The sequence below is a fragment of the Nycticebus coucang genome, chromosome 2 (genome assembly GCF_027406575.1).
Source record: "Nycticebus coucang isolate mNycCou1 chromosome 2, mNycCou1.pri, whole genome shotgun sequence".
In the NCBI taxonomy this organism is placed as follows: Eukaryota; Metazoa; Chordata; class Mammalia; order Primates; family Lorisidae; genus Nycticebus; species Nycticebus coucang.
The window spans coordinates 13,730,149-13,754,528 of record NC_069781.1 but is presented as its reverse complement, the minus strand read 5'-3'; the positions used below and the strand labels follow the sequence as shown (position 1 = coordinate 13,754,528).

Below are 24,380 nucleotides of genomic sequence, written 5' to 3'. Positions count from 1 at the left end.
CTACAGGTTAGTTCTGGTCTTCACTGGTTGGCCTCTGGTCGCCTCATACCAGACCCATTTTTCCTGAAAAGTCAGACTCTGCATCCTTTGCATATGTCATTTTCTCTCCCTGAATGCCCCCTCTGACTCCACTTGACATACAACTTATCTTTAAAGACTCAGCTGAAATATCACCTCCTCTGAGAAGCCTTCCCTGGTTTTCCAGTCAGTCTTAGGGTCCCTCTCCAAACATTACACCCACATCCACAAACACTTCTGTGTCCCATATGATTATGAATTGTCTCTCTCAGACGATGACTGCCATGAGGGCAGGAAGCCCACTTCATTTTCCTGTGACCTTATGGTCTTGGACAGGGCTTGGCACCTGGGCATGACTGACCGTATGTTGCATGAGTGAAGGAAGGAATTAACAAGGGTATAAAAGAATAACTCAGAGTTCTGCCTGGCAAAGAAATCCAAGGCTTCGGGATTTTAAATGACAAAGACAGGAGGAAGGCAGGGGAAAAAGCCTTAGCTGGTCTACAGGGTTAGGGTGATATAAGGTGTTTGTCCTGGCAAACACTTCCCTCCCTCCCTGCCTCTGCAGAGAGAAAAATCCTTGTGTTTACACACCTGGAGAACCAGTTCCCCAGCCTTTTGCACTCCAACCTCTCAAGGTACCATCTTGACACAGCTCAACCTGCCTGTCTGAAAACATTCATTGTCAAACCCTCCAGAAGGTACAGGGATCATCTAGAAGGGCTTGGGACTGTGGCATCCCAAGAGTATCAAGAGGTGGCTGCAAGCATGGAATCACACAGCTGATGGGCAGCAACCTCCCGGAAACTGAGTTTAAACTGCTTCCAGGCAAGGTTGATCTCCCATCACACTTTCCATTAAAAGTGGGATATACAAGAGTGATCTTTTGCGAAAAGCTTCTTTTATATTAATATATTATCTACTCGTATTTTTTTACTTCAAAGTTCTTTGCATTATAAACAAAAGATGATACAATATTCCAGAAGACAGAGAACTAAGGAGACTGATAATGAAACTAACCGGGCAAAAACGATCATTCAGATAAGGGACACAGTCAGGGAAACCTCAGATAAGGTGTGCAGGAGACTGGCAGGCACCCACTGCTGCCAGGAAGCTGCTGCCACTGCCCAGCTACCACAGGGTGGCCCCCAGCGAGCAGGGCAGTAAGGGCTTTGAATCTGAGTCCTTTCTACCAGCCAGGGAATGAGGACAAGGCCCTTGACTCTACAGAAATGTGGGACAATGGCAGTCCCTACTGCATCAGTCTGGGGAGGATGAGGAGGGAAAATGCAAGCATCCGCTGAGTCCCCTGCCAGGTACACGCGGGTACCAGAGGGAGCATCACTGTTGCTCTTATCCCTGTGGTAAGGCCCTAGAGCTCTGTTAGATTCATTCCGGGGATAAGCAACATCCCAAGTCCGAGCAACAGCCATGAGTTTTAGCCACAAGTGAGGAGAGGCAGGACAAAGTGACCTTGACCTCCACAGCTTCATTGTTGGATTCTAAACATGCCCTAAACCAGTGGTGGCCACAAGGAAATGCCTCAGGAAGAAGGTGGAACTGATGAAGGGGCTCGAAGACAGGCGAGAGCCTGGGCTCTGACATCAGATAAGCCTGGCTTTTAATTCTTGCTCTGCTACTTACTGTGTGATCTTGGGCAAGGTGCTTAACCTCTCTGAGCATCAGCTTTCTGGGGATCATAATGACTGCATTGACCGTACAGGGTTGTTGAGGAGATTGAGTGAGATGTGCTGTGGAAAGACCTGGCCCAACATGGCAGGTCCCATCAGACCGAAAAGCACCTCAGGCCACCAGATCCCTCCTTATCCTCCCCCCCTTGCTTAGTCCTTGTCATCCCTTCCTCTGGGCACAGCCAGGTTAATAAATCCCCCAGTCCACAGGTAGCGCCCAGCTCTGACAGGGTTGGGGACGGATGGCGGGTATGTAACAGGCAGCCCTTGGCACAGCACTCCTGTGGCCATGGGGTGGGGACTCCCTGCGCAGACACAGACACTGAGCTGACTCTCTTGGAGGATCTTGCTTGTGGGATATAATTTATTTTCAATATTTTATGTTTCATTCTCCCTTCCCTACTGTGATAAACTCCCCACCTTTGGCACAGAGAATTCTAATCTGAGAAAAAGTCTCCTCTGGTCTCGCTGAATCAGATTTCCTGCTCTTGTCCTGCTGGGCTCAATAGCTCCCTGGCAGGGAGCTGGATTCCGAGCGGCTTCAGCATAGACCTTTAAAGAAATGCTGCTTTCAGGCTCTGGCCAGTCCCCTGGCAAAGAGGCCCCATTGTCACACAGCTGAAGGTGGACAGGCTGAAGGTGGACAGGGACCCAGGAGGCCTGTCACTCATGACACAGTACTGTACACAAGGATTCTGAAGCGAATATAGGCAGATCAACAGCCACCCCCCTTTTGGGGGTTCCTCCTGCTCTGCTGAGTGGACTGGCTGCTCAGGGGCACAAGCCATGAGCAGACCTGCTCTCACCGCTTCCCCAACCCACGGCCTTTCCTGCATCACTCGATCACCACTTGGTCATTCCCCCAACTTTTACTGGGCAACTATTTTGTGCCAGGCCCTGTGTGAGGGTGCCAAGGATACAGAGATGAGGCCAGCACTGTCCCTGTCTGGAGACAGTGTGTAAAAGCACCGCTAGCAAGTGGGTACAGAAAGGGTGACAGCCCAGAGTAGCAAGGGAGTGACCTGGCTTGGAGACAGGGGTAAGAGGCGCTTGACACAGGGCCCTGAAGGGCCGGCAGAAGAGGAAGGACATCCCTGTTAGTAGAGAGAGATGGTGGGGGCTGATTAATCTCTGGGTCCCCCAGTGCCCAGCTGGAGTCTGGCCTGGAGCAGGAGAGCTGGTGAGCAAGTGAAGACCAGATGCTGGGAACCAGAAGAGAGGAAGGGACTCTGCCCAGGGTAGGGTCACTTCACCGAAGTCTGCAGGGTGAGCAGGAACTGGCCAGAAGTGGAGGATGACACGGGCCTCCAACCCAAAAGGCCCAGCTGTGGTTAGGGTGGGCTTGGAGGAGGTGACTTCCAGCAGGGCTCTGATGGCTGGGTATGTCCTCCCCACCATCCAGTCAAATCAGTGACCCAGGGAGAGAAGCTTGGGAGGACTCCACATTCGGGATGAGAATGGCTCAACCATTCTGGTTGAAGGGCCTATCGCTATACTTGCTAATGTTTTCTGATGCCCCCTGTGCCATGCAGACCTGGGGAGAGAGAGACACAGGATTCCAGGGATCCTGTGGGATGTTTGAGTTTCTTGGTGAAACTGGAATGGGGCAGGTTTGGGAAGTCCAAGGGCAGATTAAGACCTTCTAGTAGCTGAAAGGGAAACCAGCAGCCTCCAGAGGAAAGGTGGTGCAGGAAACCACAGAACACCTTTGTGCTCCCCACGGAACGCAGAGTCAGCGGAGCTCTAAGTGGAGGGAGGACACCCACAAAACTCGGCTCAGACATCCCTCCCTGGCTGGACTCTATGCCTCAAGCAGCCATGCTGCAGCCCGCCAGCCCAATTTCTATTCTTTGTGTATTTTAGTTGAGCCTTGTTGGAGGCCATGCCTTGGACCAAATGAACGATTTAAAAGGTGAGAATTGTCCAGCCAGAGAACTCAAGTGCGCACTGCCTGGACCAGGTGCAGGGAATTCTGGAGTTTAACATGCAAGTCACCTGTCACCCCATCCCGGAACAGCCTAGGACAGCACCATGTTTAGTCCTTCAGATTTGGAAACTTCTCCTTGTATCTGAGTCCCGGCCTGAAGTCGCTGCTCCCGCCTCTCCTAGGAAACCAAGCTCTCTGTCGGGCCTTTAAGCACATGAAGAGTAAGGGCACTAATGAAGCATTCCTTCTCTGCTTTCTGGTGACCTCCAGCAAGTCAACAGTGAGAGTCAGCTGATGGGCACTTCCTGAGGGTGCTGGCAGAGAAAACACCCCAAGGACCAAACTGGCTGGAGTGTAAAATGAACATAAAGGGGACTCTGATATGCCCCCTGGCACGATCCACAAGCACAGATCTGGGCCTTCCAAACTACCGGATGGATTCTGTCGATCAGGATTAGGCTGAACCACTGGCTATGAGACCATGTCGTTATCTCTGTTTTCACAGAAGTGGCACAGAACATGCATCAGTGATCATTTGCTGAACAAACGACCTAGGTTCTTAGATTCTGTCCTTCACTCCCAGCCCTGGGATGGCAGCTGACCCTGCCACACTCCATTCCCCAGATGCTATCGCAGTGACTGCCGGCCTGTAACCTGGGGCTCCTGGCTCCCACCTCCCTGGTCTATTCTGCACCAACCCCTATTTCTCTTCTGTCCCCTCTCTAGCTGGTACCCTGGTTGACACCTGACCACTCTCAGCCCTACAGTAAGCTACCTCGGTTTTAGAATCCCACAGCTCTAGGCATGAACCTCTCTTTGCTACCAGAAAAATGGACAAGAGGCAGGGACAGGGTCTCCGCGTGTGGCTTCTGCATGCACTCTCCGTTTGATCTGCTCTCTCCCTCTCTTTTTTTTTTTTTTGAGACAGGGTCTCACTCTGTTGCCCAGGCTGGAGAGCAGTGGTGATTACAGCTTACTGTAATCTCAAAGTGTTCCTGTGCGCTTAGTCTCCCAAGCAGCTGGGACTACAGGCACACACCACCATGTCTGGCTAATTTTAAATTTTTTTGTAGAGACAAGGTCTCACTGTGTTGTCCAGGCTAATCTAGAATTCCTGGCCTCAAGTGAGCCTCTCTCACTGGCTTCCCAAACTGCTGGGATTATAGGTATGAGTCACTGCACCTGAGCCTCTCCCTTCTTTTGATAATGGCTTCCTGATTTCATTTCTAGAAATCATCCCTTCTTCACCTCCTGGTATGTCCTTCAGGTGGGCCCTACCTGTGGCATAACAGAAAACCCTTCACCACAATAACTGGTTCCAATGGACACATGATCAACATCGGTTCGGAGAGTAAATCTCATGCTTTGTGTGGAAGTTACTGGGAAGTGACACCCATTTTCCTGTCAGTCTTGCACCTGGAAGGATGTGGCCCGGAGCTGCTACAGACATCTTGCCTCTAGGAGGGGAACGCCTGCCTGAGAATGGTGCCCGCAGAAGGGGCAAAGCCAAGAAATGCGAGGAAAACCTGGGGCTAGGGTCTGGTTCACATGATTTGATACCAAGCTCACCTGAAGCTAGTATGAGACCACAATTTCTCTTTTGGGTCCTTGCAACTAAACGTGCTCACACTAAATGCAGCTACTACTAAATGAAGCAGAGGCTCTGCCTCTGGTCTCTGGGACTGGACTGGCACCTGCTACCCCTGACGCTAACTCCTACACACGCCCAGTTTTCCTTCTGTAGTCTACTCCCTCACACACACCACAAAAGCACCCAGCATTATCAAGCCTCCAGTGTCAACCGGGGGGTTGGATGTATGGAGTCCACACCAGGTGCCAATGCCAGCTCGTGGGTCTTGCTTCCAAGTGAAACCCAGAAACATTAAGGAGGGCCTGAGGGCTGTAAGGAAACCAAGAACAAAGCTTTACTTGTGGCCCGCCCTCTGGGATCCTAGGCCACCTGCCCAGGCAGTTGCTCTGACGCCATCACTACAAGCCCTGCAGGAAACTCCCATGTTCTTAGCACAAAGCTGGGCAGGAACTTGAGCTTAGAATAAACAGTCATGGTTTCAATCCTGTTGCTTCTGAGCTGTATGACTGACTAAGTCCCCATCCTCTGTGAGCTGTCGCCTCTGCAAGAGAGGGTAATAGCTGAGACCCTCAGCAGACTAACCTATAGGCATGGCCTAGCACCGTGCCTGGAGATGGAACCGAGTGGAACAGACAGCCATTGCTCCAGGTCTCCACAAGGTGCCTAGCGGGTGGCGAGCAGTTCATCCCCTGCTCTCAGACCTGGCCTGTCAGAGGTGCTCAGAATGACCTTAAGGTGCTCAAGTCCTACAAGGAGGGGTGGTCTGGGAGGGTGACTGATCTTGGTCCTCTGTGGCCATCCTTAACTTACGCTGAACAGAGGTGGTGTAGGTTAGAAAGCAATTTGCTACCCTGAACCTGGATTTTCATTTGGCCGCTGACAGCAGCCTTTCCACGACACGTCAGGAGCTCTAGCCTCTGAGCTGAGCTCTCTGGCCTTCTTCGGCTCCCTGTAACAAGAGGGAGACTATCTGAGAAGGCGATGCTGAATGCCTAATCAGACAGCTCCTGAATTTTCAACTCAATCCTTATGAATTTCCAGAATCTGACTTTTCTTTTTTGATTGGTAAGTTTTTCCTCCTGAAATCGAATGTATCTGCTCAGAGGAACACATCCCAGCCTTATTAACCTTTCATCAGGAAGCTGTCCCCCGCCTAGCCTGGGCTATGAAAGGGTGAGGCATGAGGAAAGACAGGCCTCGCCAGCCACCCTTGACAGGGAGACCTGACAAACCACCACCAATTAGGGGCCACGCTACTTTTGGTCATGGCAATGAATGAGCTGAAACACTTTGGACAGCCACCCCACCAGGACCGAGGGCAGGACAGTGTCAGTGTCACCCTGTGGCTGGCACGAGGGTGGATCAGAGCAGGAGGAGCTGGGGGAACAGAGTTGGGAGACCGGTACAGTAGCTCTGCTTTCCTGTACAAAGAGCGTGGCCAAAAGGGCAGAAAAAGGGGCCAATGGAAGAGAGGAAATAGAATTTGGAAATGACAACGTTTAAAAGAGTGGCATGCAGAGAGCTCTGCCTCGCAGACCAGGAGTGTGTGGTGGAATTAGGCCTAGAAAATGACTTTGGGCTGTAGTCTGCAAGGCTGGTCAGCTGCTCATGCCTGCCTGTGCCCTGAGCCCCAACTGCCCATGGCCCCTTCTTTTTATGCGTCTGAGTCAGGCTTGGGCAGCACTGTCTCCTCCCACCAGTGCTGGCTCCTGGCCGTGCTCCCAGCCCCTGTCCCTCATCGTCACGATGCTTGGAGTCCTCTGGATTTAGGTTTTGCCTTTCCCACCCAGAGCCGCAGGGACACAGGTCAGTTATGAGTGTGTGCCAAGGAGGGCAGCCTCTGGGGCACACATGTTCTGAGAGCCAAGGGGATGGCCAAGCACTAGGTGGACAGGGCTGGTGGGAGGCTGTGTTAGCAAGTGAGTGACAGCTAGTTCAATCCGTGCCCACCAGGGAAGAGACTGGTATTTACCCAGGGCCTACTCCCTAGCACTGAGCTAGGTGCTTCGAGGCAATATCTCATTTAATCCATATAACAACCCAAGAGGTGGGTGTGATCACCCTCGCTCCAAGGATAGGAAACTGAATTCCATTGAGACTCAGGAACTTACTGAAGGTCACCAGCTCTTTAGTGACAGAGCTGAAAGTTAAGTCCAGAGCTGCCCAGCTCTAAAATCTGCTTGGGCCACTATACCTCGCTGCTTCCAGCAACTGTGCCTTTCAGCACTTAAACTTTGGAGAGGAAGGGGGCTGTATTTGCTTTCTCCCTCTCTATGAATGGATGTGTGTGTGTGTCTGTGCTTGTGTGAAATTTTGTGCCATACCATTTGGAAGTAAGTTGCAGGCATCCTAATATTTCAGTATGATTCTCCTAGGAACAAGATAAATCTCTACAAAACCATAATATTAACAATAATACCATAATATCATCTAACATTTTAATCTATCTTCAAATTTTCCAACCTTCCCAAGAATGTCTTTAAAACTTTTTTTAAAAAACACAATCCAAGTTAGCCTCACACTTCGCATTGGGTTATGTACCTTAGTCTCTTATGCAGATAAAATCTTGGTGCCTAATTTGTCCCGTTCCTTGCTTTCATCTGATGTGATTCACAGGAGGTTGGGCCTTCCCCTTCTCCTGACCACTCTTTCCACCACTGGGCTCCTGGCACAGTCCACCCCTCCCTGGGCGAGAGGTGGGGGCCGGGGGGAGAGTCCCTGTCCTCTGCTTTTTCCTCTCCCCTTTCCTGGAACATATATGACTGACTTGAGGACCTCATAAAAACACACCCAATGAGATAGGATCTAAATTTCTATAAAACAAAGCTATTTCTACCTGGAAACAAAATCCTTATTTAAGGAAAGTGAATTTGAAAATAGTTTTTGATCAATAATGGAATATTCATTTTCCTTCTACAAATGAACAGAATTATAAGCATGCAACTGAAGTGAAACCAAATAACTTGCTGAACACACGAGACTAATCAAACAACCATCAATCATTGCTGAATTTAAATATCCACACCAATAACCCGGGGTGTTCACTGACTGCCAGCTCAGTGCCAGGCCCTGTGGACAATGGTGGACTTCCAAGAGGCTCATGTTTGCCTTGGGAGACAAGCATTGAAGAAATAACTACAAGCTTTGTGTTAAGTGTGGCATGTGCAAAGTTCAAGGGTAGCACAAAGATGGGAGTAACCAACTCTTTTAGGGGAGTCAGGAGAATTTACAGAAGGGACCTGCTCTGGGGTTGGACAGGCAGATCAGGAAGGCCTCATATACCAGGCTGAGAAAGAAGGTGGACTCTTTAGAGGAGACTAGAAGTAGGGGTTGACACGACCACTTGTGCACGCTTCAGGAGGCCCCCTGGAAGGCCATGTGCATGCTCAGTGCGATGCCAGCTGAAAGCGTGTAAGAACAGTCTGGGTGAGTGATTACACGGCCTTGCACCAAAGCTGTGGCAGAGCTGGTGGAGAGGAGAAGACACAGGAGTGCTCAGGAGAGAGGCTCTGGGAGAGGGCGGGTGGGCCAGGTTCTGGGCAGCGGTACCATTCACTGACCTGGGAGGAGGAGGAGGGAGCTTGGTGGCAGTGTCTGCAGAACTCGGGACATCTCTGGGAGGTGGTGGGGAGGCAACAGCTGAATGGAAGGGAATTATGTGTGACTTCCAAGCTCAATGAGGCAGAAGGAATTTCTCAGGGTACTGAGAGCCAAGGGTGCTCAGAGGGCATTTGCTGGCCTGGCGTCTTCTCCAGCCCAGCATGGGACTGGCACCAAATGACCCGGCACATGCCTGTGAAGCCAGAATTCTCCATGCACACAGAGAAACAGGCGACCACACCCCAAGAGCTGCTCCTGGGGTGGGGGTGTGGGTGGGGCATCCAACCCTCTCTGCTGCAGCTCTGGAAGCCTCAGGGGTGCTTGGTTTTGGTTTTGGTTTTGGCTTAACCAGATTTTCAAACTTTTCATTAACGAGGTCTAGAAACTTTTGCTGACATGGGAGAAGAACAGAGGTACTTTTCAATGTATACTTTTTGGAATTTACCAGATTGGAAGGCAGGCAACTACTCTGTCTGCAGGATCAGTCATGAAGGGGTTTGCCATGATGTTCTCAGGGAGCCTCGTCCTCCCACCCCCTTCTCAACGGAGGGCTCCTGGGAAAGCCCAGTTCCGGCCATGGCTGAGAGGTTTGGCCACCAGCACCCAGCACCACAGCGCAGTGTCACTGTGGGTTTGGAACAGGAATTAGCCATTCATCCCACCAGCGCTATCCCTGCTGGGTCCTTGTGAGCACAGTGGGTAGGACACCTTCTTCCTTACCAGCTGATGGCAAACACTCAAGTCAATGAGCAAAGATGTGGAAGCATCTAGAGTCTTGTCCATTGTATTAAATGCAGGGAGCAGAGCAGTTTCCATGGGGTGTGAGGGTAGCAGCCACCTCTGCTTACTTCCCAGAAGAGAAGGAGGTCAAGGTTAGATACACTAGCTGAGGGAGCCCTGGCCCTGCTGGGGAGCACATGGCTTCCTCACTCCTACAGCCACAGAAAGGAGGGAATGTCCATTCCCATCCCAGCAAAGGAAAATGTGAGGGAATCCTTAGCTCTCCGAGCCCTCTCACTCACCCCTGTCCAGAAAAGGAGGAGTGCCCTCCCCTGGGGCTTGGGAGAAGGAACTGGGCAGGCTTCCTCACCCCTTCCAGCTTCCTCCTGTGGGGTGGCCAGTCCACAGGCCCTGGGGCAGCTCCTCCTTGCTAGGAGTTAATTGATGGGTAGCACTGCCCTGGACAAGGTCCACCATTGTGTCCTTATCCTGTGTGGAGTAATCCAGTCTTTTAAATTTGGAGGTAAAGTTTTACCAACATTTGGCCTCAGGTCTAATGCTATTCTCCTTTTAGTCATCTTCTTCTCCTTTTTTTTTGAGACAGAGTCTCACTGTGTCACCCTCAATAGAGTGCTATAGTGTCATAGCTCACAGCAACCTCAAACTCCTCGGTTTACGCGATTCTCTTGCCTCAGCCTCCCGAGTAGCTGGGACTACAGGCGCCAGCCACAATGCTCAGCTATATTTTTGTTGTAGTTGTCATTGTTTAGCAGGTCCAGGCTGGGTTCAAACCCACCAGTCCCGGTGTATGTGGCTGGCACCCTACCCACTGAGCTATGGGTGCCGAGCCTCTTCTTTTAGTATCCTTGATAAAAATGCTGGCCTTTTCTCTCATTTGACTGTCCCCTGGGCCTTGCTTCTCAATTGATTCTCAACTTGAGAGGGGAAAACAGTAATTTAAATCCTTTCTAAACCTGAACATTGGCCAAGGTTGGAAGAGACAGATATTCTTGAGTTATTTGGCACTTTCAAACTCTTTGAAGAAACCACTCATGGTGAGGAAGCAGAGGCCAAACTAAAAATCCACTTATTTTGCTCCTCACTCTTAGGGGAGTAACATATTTCTTTTCTTTTCTCTCTCTCCCTCCCTCCTTTCCTTCCTTCTTTCTTTCTTTTAGAGACACAGTTTCACTCTGTCACTCTGGGTTCTATAGTGTCACAGCTCATAGAAACCTCAAACTTTTGGGTTCAAGCAATCCTATTGCTTCAGCCTCCAAGTAGCTGGGACTACTAGGTGCCTACCACAATGCCAGGCTAGTTTTTCTATTTTTAGCAGAGATGGGGTCTCACTCTGGTCTTGAACTCCTGAGCTCAGTCTACCTGCCGCGGCCTCTAGGAGTACAAGGATTACAGATGTGAGCCACCATGCCCAGCCCACCTTTCATTTGTTTAGAAAACAAATGAATTATTAGTGAGTTCAGTCACTTGACTGAGAATCGTTTAAGGATAGACTCCAACTTGGGACTGTCAAGAGTGGTCCTGGGGGTGGAGAGGTTGCCCCCATGGGCTCAGAGTGCTCTGAGCTCCCCTCTCTTACAGCCTTGTGACTCTGGGTCAAGGCTGTCTACCTGCTGGTCCGTCTCCATCACTATGCCCCACATGGTGGGCACTGAGGACTTATTTATCTCACACATGGTACGTGTCAATATCTACATGAATGCAGACATAATTAAATGGAGGAATGGTCACAGCCTTCAAAGAGAGACTCCACTGAGGCAGAGGCCAGGAGACTGCCTTCCCTCCTTGGCAGTGACAGCTCTTACCTTCATACTAAGCCCCCTCTTGCTGGCCCCCACTGTAGAGCTGCTGAGCCCCACCCCCCATGCCCTTGGAAGTCTCCATGAAGCTCCCTATTAACTGCATGGGTACCAGCTTTGCAAGGTAGAGAGAGAAATGCAACTATCTCAACAGTCTCCATCCCCATGGGCAAACTAAGTGTGCTTAAAGAACGAAATCCAAAGAAATACAAACCCAGGGCAAAGATTCTTCTGAGGTTAGTATGTATTATCTGGCTAGCTGATATTCTTTGGCCGAGCATATCGGCTTTAACAGCCACATCAAATGACAGAAGTCCTTGCTTGGTGGAGAGCTGGTGTGGGCTAAAGGCAGACTGTCCTGGGTTTCCGAGCTGCTAATGTGACCTGGACAAATCCCTTCATGTCGCTGAGCTCCAGTTTTGGGTCCATAAAATGGGGCTAATGATTACTTCCTCAAAGGGATATGGCAGAGGTGACACAAGTTATTGAAGGGATCTATTGTTTTCCAAAAAGAGACTATATAGCACCAGGGCTACATGAGTGGTTTTGGTGATCCCCCGGATGGACACTTAAAATTTTGTCTTTATAAGCTTAGGAAAAACTTGGACTTTACCAATGTTACTGCTACAGATGAGGCTAATATTTGTATGGATGTCAGGTTTGAATCTACTTAAAGAAAAACATCAAGTAAAAAAAAATAGTACAGATGTAGGAGAGCGTGGCAAACATTTCTGAAATGGAACTCAAAAGGCTGTTGTTTGGGGACTGTATCAAGTCCCTAAAACTCGTGCCTGCCAGTAGTAGGTGCTCTAGAAATGCTACCAGTTATGGTCAATGGCGTATCACACCAGCACCCGGGGAGGGGCTACAGGACAACCCACCATGGGGGCAAAGTTGGAAAGAGTTAAAAGAACAGGGTCTCCCACCCCTCCTGCAGCTAATCTGTCACCTAATGAAGAAGGGGCCGGCACAAGTGAGCTGGCTGGCAGTTCACTTACAGCAAACTGATTAAGAATTTTCAACCAATAGCAGACTGTAGACCTTTCCAGAGAAAATAAATAGAGTGTAGACTGTATGCAAATGTGTTTGTCACTTTGACAGCACGTCTCAATTAAGGCATCTCCCGGCTGTGGGGAGGCTCTCCGGCTGCAGCTGGAAGGGAGAGCCCGCTGCATGGCTGATACTAGGGGCTTGACCTTAATCCGCATGCATGCATTAAAAAAAAAATCCTGCCTTCCTGTACACTTGCATAATGCCGGCAGCCACGTGAGGGAAGTGACAAACGAGGAAAAAAAGCCACTTTCATCCTCTCCAGTTTGCAGACCTGTGAAGGCACAGACAGCTCTTATTTCAACAGAGTTTGGGGTGGCTTTTTTAATTGTTTATCCCCCACCCATGTGCGCACACATACTCTTATTCTGCATTTAGCTGGGAATGACATTAAAGCATCTCTACTTCTGGCTGAAATGGAAAGAAGGTCTTTCTCCATTTCAAATAGGGCCTTCTTTTTTTGTGTTTCGAAAATGGAATGTTTAACACCATGAAGTCCCTCTCCCCCGCCCCCTCTTTCTCTGTAATGGGCTCCCAACTCCAGCGAGGGGCTCCTTTCATGGGCAGGTTCGTGCGTGCAGGAATGAGGACAAAGGAAGGCAGGAAGCTGACTCTGGAATGCCATGCTGGCGACAACCGACCAGGGCTGTGCTTTCAGCAAACACAGCCAGGAAACCAGGGCGCAGATTTCTCCAGCAGGGCCTGAACCAGGGGTGGGGAAGGGAGATCTTCAGGGGGACAGATGCCAGTGCAATTTGAAGATTCTCATTAACAGAATGAGCACCGCCCCGCGGATGCTTTCTTCACTTCATTTTAATTTTTATAACATCCTTTTAAGTGTAAAATCAGAGAAGGGGTGGGGGGGAGAACCTACCCAAGTTAAAGATGTATGAATATATTATCTGGAAATATTGATGAGAAAAAAAACCATTTTTATGTTCCAAACAACACACCCCTTACTGGGATAACATACAGCAACAATTTTGTTAAGTTCCCTTCATTTCTAAAGAGCTCAATGCCCAGTACACAGTAGGCATGTGATAAATGTCTGTTAAAAACAGGAACATTTTAAATGTAGGCATCTAAATCCTTTATGTGGTAAAACAGCAATCACATTTAAGATAAAAATCATAAACCCTATTTTAATCATGTGTCGTCTGATAAATGGTTAAAGAATCAGAGGATTTTAAAATAAATAACTTTGTAAATTTTGTTACAGCCATATCTTAACAGAGCTATCTCTCATTAACAAAAAATTAAATGACTTTTGCTAATCAAAAGTCAATTTAAGAGAAGCAGGGGAGGGTATGCCCCCATTTTCAATCAAAAATATAACCACAGAGAGGAAAGGAATAAAAAATTTTAGTTTCTGCACAGAGTACAATGTTTTACTAAGGGGGAAAAAAATCAAAGAAATAGACAAATTTTCAAATGCTCAGGTCATTGAAAACAGCTGGTTAAAGAATCGGATCTCTAGGACCAGTAGCTTGGGTATTTACTTTGAGAAGCACAACTCCCGATATTGATTTTCAGGAAGTACATTAATAAAGAACTCCTAATTGATTTTTTTTTAAGACTTCGCTTGTTTATTTGAAGGTGCAAAGCAGGGCCTGCAATGCTAAAGTGTTCTAATGAGATGCTTAGCTAAAGGAGACACCTTCAACGGAGTGCCTGGAGTGGGGGAGACAGCAGCTGCATTCAATGACTTCATTCAACAGCTGAGCTAGTTTATGGCCGGAGCCATGCTGTCTCCTCAAAATTTTTGAAAATTCACCTTCAAAACATGTTTGCACCAAATAAACACCCGAAGATGTGAAATACTCCATGTAGATGCTTTGCTGAAGAGAGCTGAAATGAAAACCCGTCTGCTGAATGTGCTACAGTGCCAGCAAAAACCAAAAATCATAAAACAGAACAGACTGGTACAAAGGCCAGGGTACCTACCTGTCCGAAGTGGACTGTGATTGGTCGCCGGTCTTCCCGGAGCTTGGGGTCCTTGGCTTCCACCAGTGGGGATGGTGCAGTCTTTGGCAGCTGCTCTTCTGGGGTGGGGACACAGCCATTCTCAGTGATGTCCTGCAGGGAGAAGAATTGCTGCAGGTTGGTGTGGGGGCCTGGCACCTTGCCCCCTCCAACTCACAGCTAAGAACCCCCTCTGGGATATCCCCAACCTCTCCTCCTGACGGAGATGGAGGGCTAACTTGGCTCTTTGACTTTTAAGGACTTGAGAAATCAAAATCATCCATGTTAAATTACAAAGATAACACAATAATTACGATAGTGGGGAAAAATCATCTTTTATCCTACTACCTTATGTAGCTATTTTCATTTTTATATATTCACTTTGTCCACGTGCATTTTTTTTTTTTGTAGAGACAGGGTCTCACTTTATGGCCCTCGGTAGAGTGCCGTGGCCTCACACAGCTCACAGCAACCTCCAACTCCTGGGCTTAAGCGATTCTCTTGCCTCAGCCTCCCGAGTAGCTGGGACTACAGGCGCCCGCCACAACGCCCGGCTATTTTTTGGCTGCAGTTTGGCCGGGGCTGGGTTTGAACCTGTCACCGTCGGTATATGGGGCCGGCGCCTTACCAACTGAGCCACAGGCGCCGCCCCCACGTGCAGACATTTAAAAATTACTTGTGATCGCAATTCATCCATAATTTTATACCCTGCTCTCCCCCTAATATATTATAAGCATCTCCATGGTGCTACATAATCATTATAGCAATTTTAATGATGCATATTATTTCATTGACTGGATATACAATAATTTAATAAACCATTCCATTACTATTGGGCATTTAGGTTGTTTCAAAAAATAATTTTTTTTAACTTTCTAAATATTAGTGACAAAAACTGCAGTTTTTTTTTTTTTTATTTTGTATGATTTCTTTTATGGAAATCCCTAGGAATAAAATTACTAAATCAAAAGATATGAACTTTTTTAAGGCTTTTTATTCATTCTACCAAATTGCTTTTCAATTTACATTAACTACCAGCAATAGATGTGTTACCAGCTTCACAGTACTCTTTAGCCCTATCGTTTTTAAAATGTATTGCTAATTTAATAGGTGAAAAATAAGGCCTCATTGTTGCTTCAATTTGCATTACTTGAATTATTTGTGAGTATGGACATTTTTGCCACATTTGTTTACTGCTGATGTTATTGTTAGTGAGCTTGTATTGTGTTTTCTCTTTCCTACCCTGATCTTTATTCCCTCTAGGCAGGGAATAAAGAGACTGAAGTCTGAGTTAGGACTCCATGACTTGGGAAAAATTTAGGGGCCAACGAAATACTTTAAAATGCAGAAATTTACATTAAATTTGTGCTTCTGATGAATGAAAGCAAATTGTAAGGAAAAGAAAAACTCCAGTGTGCAAAAGGCAGACTCCGTGGATTGAATCTGGCAGCTGGCTGGATATGTGGGTTATTTGGAACAAGGATGGGTCCACTTGTCCGATAAGGGTCACATGTTTCATTCAAGTCATGAAAATGCTTAAATTTCCATTGGAACAAGGCAGAGAATAAATGTATAAATAAATAATATTTAAATAATCATTTTCTTACCAAATAAAAATAACTCATGGGTAGAATTGAATAATGAATATAATTTCCAATTTTTTTCATTGCAACAATAAACGTACATCCTGGTCAATAAAACATACACTCTGACGCACATTAAATTTTGCACAAAAGATTTTGATAATTAGTCTCCCTTAACTTCTTAGCTGAACACAGAAAGATGGGGCATGGAGGAAAGTGGTCCCTTATTGAATAATCATGCATTTAGGAAGAGATATATTGTCCCCATGTCTCAGTTTCCTCATCTGTAAAATGGGGAGATGGTAGCTAGGAAGATTAAGGAGACAGATAATTCAGAAACATTATTGGCTACTCAGTAAAGTGGAAGAATCACACATGCCCACGATATCTGACTTCGCACACCCAGCTGCCTACCTCCTGGCCTCCTTCCCTAAGGAATCGTGGCTGTCCTGCAGAGTCTCTACTACCTGGTAAACAACCAAAGGAGATACTGACCTCTTGGCTTTACAGGGAGGGCTTGGATCAAGTGGCCCAGATGGAATCAGTCAGTCTCAGCCAGGCTGAGGCTCAGTGATGAAAGAGGTTGCCGACAGCCAATTAGAAATGGCTCTTTTGGAAAGGGACTACCCTAAGGTGCTCAGGTCAAGTGGAACAAAGAGGGGTAAGGGCTCCTTTTGTGGCAAAAAGCAACAAAGGGCAAAAGGGGTATTTTGGATCTAGGTGGGGCTATCTAGAGGATAGATTGAAAGAGGCTAAACGTTAACAAGTTCACTTTTGGTGCAGGGAAAGTTTTCAGTGTACGTGTGCATCATTTGTGTTTGGCTGAAAAAGTAGGGCTGCAAGGTAACACAGTAAGAAAATATTAGTATTAATTGAAAACTATAAAGTGAGAGCTATTTTTTTTTTTTTTGAGAGCTATTTTTAAAAAAGAAAACATGGTAGTTTTGGAAAAAGTGTCTTAGTTGAAGCTTGTAAGTAAAAATACTGTCTTCTAGTTTTGTTTTTACTGTTAACTAGCTGTCTGATCCTGCCAATTCACTCAACCTTTCTGCACCTATTTCTTTATTTTTACTTCGGGAGACCACCACCTGCCTGGCAAACTTCAAAGCTACTGGGAGAATGGGTTAAATGAGATGAGATAGGAGGAAGCTTTGAGAGATGTCACAGCACTGTGCAAATTGAACATTAGATCCTTACCCCCTGTAATAGGGACAGAACACCTGCTAAAAAGCAGAGCTTGTCTGTGTGGAGTGCCTACCCCTCGCAGGCACTTTTTGGACCCCTGACCTTCATTCTCACACTTAGCTCCCACAATGATCACAAGGAAAATAGGATTATCCCTTTTATAGGTGAGGAAATAGGGCTTGGAGAGGGTAAATTACTCAATGTCATGTAGGTAGAAAGTGGAGGAACCCTGACCAACATGACGCCTGACATTTATACTACATTAACCTGCAACAATGGCACAAGTGAAGGTACTGAGAATTGCAGAGGTGCCCAGCAAGTCATCAGATGTGATCTCCTTCTCCTCGGAAACCCCTCTTGTTACACCAGTCTGCTCCTGCCATGCCTTATGCTAGCTTATCTTTGTACCCAATAGATTGAGAGTTCATTGGGGTCTGGGCTCTCTACCCTAGAGCCTTGAATCTAGTACATGTTCTCCAATAAATCTTTGTGAAGTTGAGCTAAACATTTGGAAGGTGAATGCGTCCAATTGATAAATGTGGCTGTGTGTCAAAAAGCAGCACTGCATATCCATTTTATTTATTAGATTAAAAGGTGCAAATGATTCCTTATAAAGTCCTGTGGCTCATCCCACCTACATGCTAACTTTTTCACTCCTAACTCACTCATGCTAACTCACTTGGAGAAAGACAGCTGCTTCCTCCTAGGATGCCACAGTGAGCAGAAGAGGAGGAGCCCAAGATAAGAAAGGACCAGTTCGGTTCTGCACCTGTGGCTCAAGTGGCTAAGGCGCCAGCCACATACACCTGAGCTGGTGGGTTCGAATCCAGCCCGACCCGCCAAACAACAATGATAGCTGCAAACAAAAAATAGCTGGATGTTGTGGCGGGCACCTATAGTCACAGCTACTTGGGCGGTGGAGGCAGGAGAATTGCTTGAGCCTAGGAGTTGGAGGTTGCTATGAGCTGTGATGCTACAGCACTCTACCCAGGGCAACAGCTTGAGGCTCTGTCTTAAAAAAAAAAAAAAAAAAGAAAAGAAAAAGGGCCAGTTCACATCCTCTACTGGACCTACTAACTATCTTAGACATAGTAAGGAGTCAGGAAACAGCACCTTTTCATACCCATAACAAAAAAAAAATTGTGGCCTAAGAACTACCTTAGTGGTCAGCAAAGGGTGCTCTCATATGCTGCTGGTGGGAATGTAAATCGGCAATTTACATGAAAAAACCTAAAAGGTGTACATGTCCTTTGGCTCATGGGCCCACTAATTCCATTTTTAGAAATTTATCCCAATTAAATAATAAGAAATCCTGTAAAGTCTTACCTATGAGGATACATGCCTAGAAAAAGTTGCAAGTAATGTAAGGTCTGACAGTGGGACTGATTAAACAATCTATATATGTTTATCAGACAAAATTTTATGGAGCCATTTAAAACAATGAGATGCGGAAGAAACATTTAGTAGCCCCAGGAAATGTCTAAGATATAGTAAATGAAAATGCAGGTTATAAAATAAGATTATTTTCTTTTATTTTTAAATCTATAATGTCCTTTTATCCAGGATTTTTTTCTATACAAGTTATTTTCAGTATAACTGCAACAGCATCATTTTTTTTTTTGACTATAAAACATTTGTATTTTACTCCAAACCTAAGAGGTACAAGATAGTTTAATTGTAGTATCAGTATTTATGGACTTAATAGTTTTTGTTTTTTCACCATACACTGGTTTTATATACCATTTGACATATTTTCATCACAATAAAATTATTTCCTTTTTCCTTCTCTGATTTGTTGAGTTTCCCCCCAATAAACGTGGATTTTGTTTGCAAGCAGGAAAAAAACTAACTTTCTACATGTCATTTTTAAAAGCAAAAATAAGAAGTTGAGAGGAGGGAGCTGAAGGGTCACGCAGGAGGAAGACACTAGACAGAGCTGTAGATTAAGGCCACCAAAGCTGGCAAATCTCTTCCCAGTAACCCTGAGGCTCAGCTCAGAGCAACCGGGGTCCTGCCAGTTCCCACTCCTTGGTAAAGCAAAAGAGTCGGGAACTAATTATGGTCCTATTATTATCAAAAATCATGACTGCCAACTCTCCTCTACCCCTCTGGGGGGAAGGCAGGCATAGGATATGATAAGTCCTTGGACATGAGTTTCCAAAAGAAATCAGGAGGCAGGGACCCAGGGTCTTGGGAGACCAGAGGGCATAAAGGGCTCTCAGTGGGTTTGGGTAGGAGCTGAGGACAGGACTTCAAGAGGCAGAGATGTGAGAAGGAGCACCACGGCCCAGGGCGCAGGGCCTGCGGAAGGAATGGCAGGGGTCCAGCAGCTGGGGTGTTCCACACCTGACGCAAGGAGGTGGAAGGATGGAGAGGTCTGAAAGGTTTTAGTCAAAAGAGTGGCTTAGGTCAGAGCTATGTTCTGTGGATGACCTAAAGGCAGGCGATCCCATGTCAGCCATGGTAAGACTCAGTGTATGTGCACGCGGATGTCTGGGCAGATGGGCTGTTCCAGATGAGGAATATAAGGAGATGGACAGAATGAAAACTCATTTACTGAGTGGCCACGAAGCATTGCTATTTACACACATTACTTCTTCTAATCCTTCAAATAATCCTATAAAAATCTGTATTTCCTCTAGTTTATGGATGAGAAAAACTAGATTCAGAGTGATCTAGTAACTTATCCGAGGTCACATAGCTAATATCCTACAGCACCACTACTGGGTCCCGCTGGTCTGTCTTAGCAACCCAAACACCCCATCACCAGGTGGGGGAGTTTAAAGGTCCTCATAGGTACGAGGCAGAGGCCTTCCCATCTCTGACTCACGCCACTGGTGGGAAAACTGCATGTCTCTGTTTTCAGATTTGTGCAGTGCCCTTCATTTCCCAGGCTATCTCACACGTAGCAAATGCAAATTAAAATATGAATACTGACAGCAAGACAGGAACCAAAGTTGGAACTTCTGTGATTGAGGCTGTTGTGTATTTTAATGTGTCTGGAGACAGGGAGCTGACAGTTGTGTGATAAGGTGTGAAAATGTCTGTTCTACCAGAGTCTACCTAGATCTCCCTGCCCCAGGCATGCTTACTCGCTCCCTTCCATGGGAACTGTTTGGCCAGAAACTCAAGCCTTGGCAAAACCAACCAGGAACCTGCTCCTTTCAATCAGGACACTCTAAATCAACACGCTCGATTTGTCCTTTAAAGATCAAAGATTCAGAAACTTTACAAAGGGCTGTAAAATGGGCCCATTTGGTTAAATCATTTTGATCCTGAAGAAAAAAAGAGAACAATTTCAGGGGTTTCTCAATAGGCAAAAAAGGACTTCCCTATGTGAACATCTTAATGCTCCCTGCAGGTGAGGAATGCACATGCGTTGTCACTCCTAACCCAGTGCATTCTCCTAACACAGTGCATTCTCGTGCCAGCCTTTCCCGGCTCTGCAGCGGGATGCAATTTGTTGACAGTCACATCCAGCCACAAGGCACTCTTCTGTGGACCAGGTCTGGCAGGGAGACAACTCTGGATGAAAGCACTACACTCTCTCTTAGAAAATGATGGCTGGTGGCATCTTTGCCATTTCTTCTTCTTCCTAATTTTGAGCAAGTCAGACTTCAAAGGAGGCCACGCTATAGAAGAACTTGACCACCTTGCTCCATTTATCTAGAGAAACATGTTATCCGTCCTTCTCTTTTTGTTGTTGGGTTGAAACACAGCAGATACGGAATAAAGCCACACTATAGGATCTATTAACAACTATTTGCCAATGGTCACACAGATATCCTGAAAGCTCCTATTTCAGATGCTTTGAAAATCGGCAGCACAAATGAACAGGGGATGGAGAAGGGGCCCTGCTCAGTCGCATTAGAGATGGACCCTCCACACACCATGATGACCTCTCCACAGGTCGGCCCCACATTTTCTATTTGCAATTCAAACCCAAGGCAAGGGTGAGGAGGGCAAGCTTGGGTTCTTGATTATATCTGTGAGGTCATCATTGCTATGCAGAGTTAGAGGAGGCCAGGTGGCAACCCAGCACATTTGAAAATTGGATCTTTGCTGGGAACTGCCTAAATTTCATGGCAGAAACCAAACTTGGCCGTCTGTATTAGATGCATCTGGGCAGCCACATAGATATGGTGCCATGTAAAGGGGAGGGGGCAGAGGGAAGGGGAACAAAAAAGCCAAGGAAATATTTTCTACCGCTGTGAGAGAGGTCAGGCGAAGCCAAGTCCTAAATTAGCTCAAGAAAGGGAGCTAGAGAGCGCCAGAGCCCCAAGTCCTGTATATACTGAACAATGCTGGAGTTTCAATTACAAAATAGCTCTCTTCCAAGAACAACTGCAAAACATCAAGTCTGTGGAAATCTGTAAGACCGAAGGGGGGAAATGTGAAAATTGAAAAGGGTGCACTAATAGATCTGTCAACAGTCCGATGGTGACAAGCCACATTTCTATAAAATGCCTTCACCATTTGTGTCACCTGAAATGTACTGACACTCTCTATAGAACATTATCTCCTAAAGCTATTCTTGAAAAGACTGGCAGGGGGAAGGGGAGGGGCGGGAGACATCTGCTTCAGATACTATCAAAGAACGGAAAGAGAGATGGTGGGGAAGGAGATCTGGATTGTTTAAACAAACCTTTGAACAGCCACATTTAAAAACAGGAGCTTAACTGGCTATTTGAAGAAATGTTAAATATCATGAAAAGGGGATTTTCCTAAGGCCGATTTCTTGCGTGTACAGTAAGTGGGGAGGTAAGGTGAAGTCTCTAGCGCAATGGTCTGTAGGGAGCACATCTGACCAACAGGGGCGCATCTGTCCTTTGCCTGAGGAGGGACCCAACCAGAGCCTGTGATCCAGACATCAAGGAGGAAAAAATCGCCCCTCCCTGTTGCTCCATTTTATATCTGTAAATTCAATTCAGCTCCATGCAACTGGGATAGGAGATGTGTTAAAAAAAAAAATAAAGGTATATTTAGTGACTACTAAAATTCAAGTAAAGAATGCCACCTGCCTTCCTCTGGCAGGGTACAACAGACGATAGTTTAAGGTCTATTTGGATTTATATTGGAGGGTTTTAATTTCAGGAAGTGAATCTTAGCTGTTAAAAATTTACTCTCAGTTGAAACTAAGAATGTAAATGCTTAGTCAGAGCAAATTATTTTCCAGTTAAAAGAAAGGAATCAATCCCTTCAACCATTTCAAGTTAATTAGAGGTCTTTTTCAACTTCATAAAATTAAAACTGTTTTCAATTTTTTAAAAACTGCAGAGATAGTTAAAGGCCCTTATTAGAGTGGTACATTTGGGGGCATGGGGATAATGAAGTAAGTGATCCCAAACATCTTTTGGAAAACAAAACATTTGTTTTAGGAAGGCAGTGTGAAGTACTGCAGCCTAAGAGCACAGCTGTGGGAAGTCAGTGGATCTGGAATCTAATCCTGGCCCCGCCATGCTCTAACAGTGTGGCCTGGGGCAAATGACTTCCCTTCTGAAGCCTAGTCTCTATACTCAGGAAATGGGAATAATTCCCCACTGGGTTGTTTTAAGATTTAAATGTGAAAGCTCCTAGCCTAGAGCACAATAATAACAATGACAACATCCATAATAATATAAAAATGCCCTCTCTGTTACAGTACCTTCACGGTACAAGTCTAGAGATTCAGGTCGGAAGAATCTTAGCCAGGATGTAGCCAGTATGATTTCACACAATTTTACTAATGGTCCCAGAAGTCAATCAGAATCCTCCCCTCCCTACACAGAGTCTCAAACAGAAACTGCTGGGCTCCTCCCAGGCAGCCAGCACAGTGAGGACAGCCCGTAGCCTCCTCCTCCAACCCACCCTTTGTGCCGGATCTGCGTGCCACGTGCAAGCGGGTACCACAGCGCGGCAGTCACTTCCCTGGAGATGCTTTCTCGGTTTAGGTTCCGACCAGGCCTGGGGCAGAGGTCAGCTGTAGGAGGGGCTGGGGAGGCTGAGGAGATTTCTACAGATGCCTGTGAACCCCAGGCCCAGGGAGGATGGGCCAGGGACAGACCAGCCGTGGTAACTCTGAACTTGCTTGCCTTTGTGGGTTTAAGCTAGAGACTTAATGTTATTTGAAGACAGTTTTTTGTCTGTGAATATTTATAACAGTGTGAAAACTCCCGGACAGCTGGTAATGCATTTTGAAGTGTGTTAACAACACTGTATCAAACAGCTCTCTATTGATCACATCATACTTTTTTGTGGCCACGCATTTCATACACGGTGCTTATACATTTTGAATAAGAACTTCAAGTACCTTTTGCTTCAAGCGGTTTTTCACCTCTTTTATTCCCATTTTTGCATGATCTTTTGCCTGCATGAAAAATTAATTTAAGTTAAGATTCCCTTTCTGTTTCCAGCAGGGACTATGCTTGATTTCAGTCCGTCGAGAATCACCTTCTCTGATTACTAGAAAAAGGAAGGAAAAACGGGATCATCAAGTTGAAAACATAATGGCTATAAAAACAAATACAACGGTAAGAGGTTAAAAAAAAATCCCTTAAAGAGGCTGCAGAGATTTTTTTTCCTGCATTTTGATGGCACAGATTTTTTTTCTTCCAAAACCCTTCTTCTGCTCTCTATAATTATTTATCTCAGCAGCGTGGTGACAGCTACCAGTAAGAGTAGAGCAGCAGCTTTTCTGGCTTTGGGATCCAGAATGCCCATTATATTTCACCAGAGCAGGGTCTCAGGACCAATTTTCTTTCTGGGCTGAATGGCCGGAACAGACTCATCGTTGGGTTTTGGTAGTGTCACCGCTAAATCTCATTTGGGCAGGCACCCTGTCTTTTATTTCATGTCATTTTAGATCTGTGTGGTTCTATTGGCAGCCACCCACTCTGTTAAGATAACTACAATTTAAGCACAGAGAGGACTAACAAAATTAAAAATGGAAATAAAACAAAACACCCCACTTCAGTGGCTCTGGGTCAAATTAGCAAACAAGAGAAATCACAAGAAAAAATACGTGTGGCTTGTGAAAGATGGAGCGCCAGGAACTGATGTGTTCTCCCATTTTCACTTGGCTGTGGGCACAAGTCTCACAGATAATGCATTTCCTATAGGGCAGTGATGAGAGAGATGATGAAGAATTTCGGGAAAAAAAAAAATCAAAGGGTGTATCCCACTGTACTCTTCAGTAACCTGAAAAGGAGCTGCTTTATTTTGCCCTAATAATGGGGATGCATGTAGGAAAACTTGGCT

General features: G+C 46.3%; 1 protein-coding gene across 9 annotated transcripts in view; it reads right to left on the bottom strand.

The window, feature by feature from the left end:
- Window positions 1-24,380, bottom strand: part of DENND1A (DENN domain containing 1A) — a 536,096-nt gene that overhangs the window by 39,059 nt on the left and 472,657 nt on the right. For all 9 annotated transcript variants that reach the window (XM_053562936.1, XM_053562903.1, XM_053562912.1 and 6 more), the window contains 2 exons: window positions 23,434-23,490; window positions 14,359-14,490 (listed from right to left, as the gene is read on the bottom strand). In XM_053562936.1, the coding sequence (XP_053418911.1) occupies window positions 14,359-14,490; window positions 23,434-23,490 (189 nt within the window). The remainder of the gene's footprint in view (window positions 1-14,358; window positions 14,491-23,433; window positions 23,491-24,380) is intronic.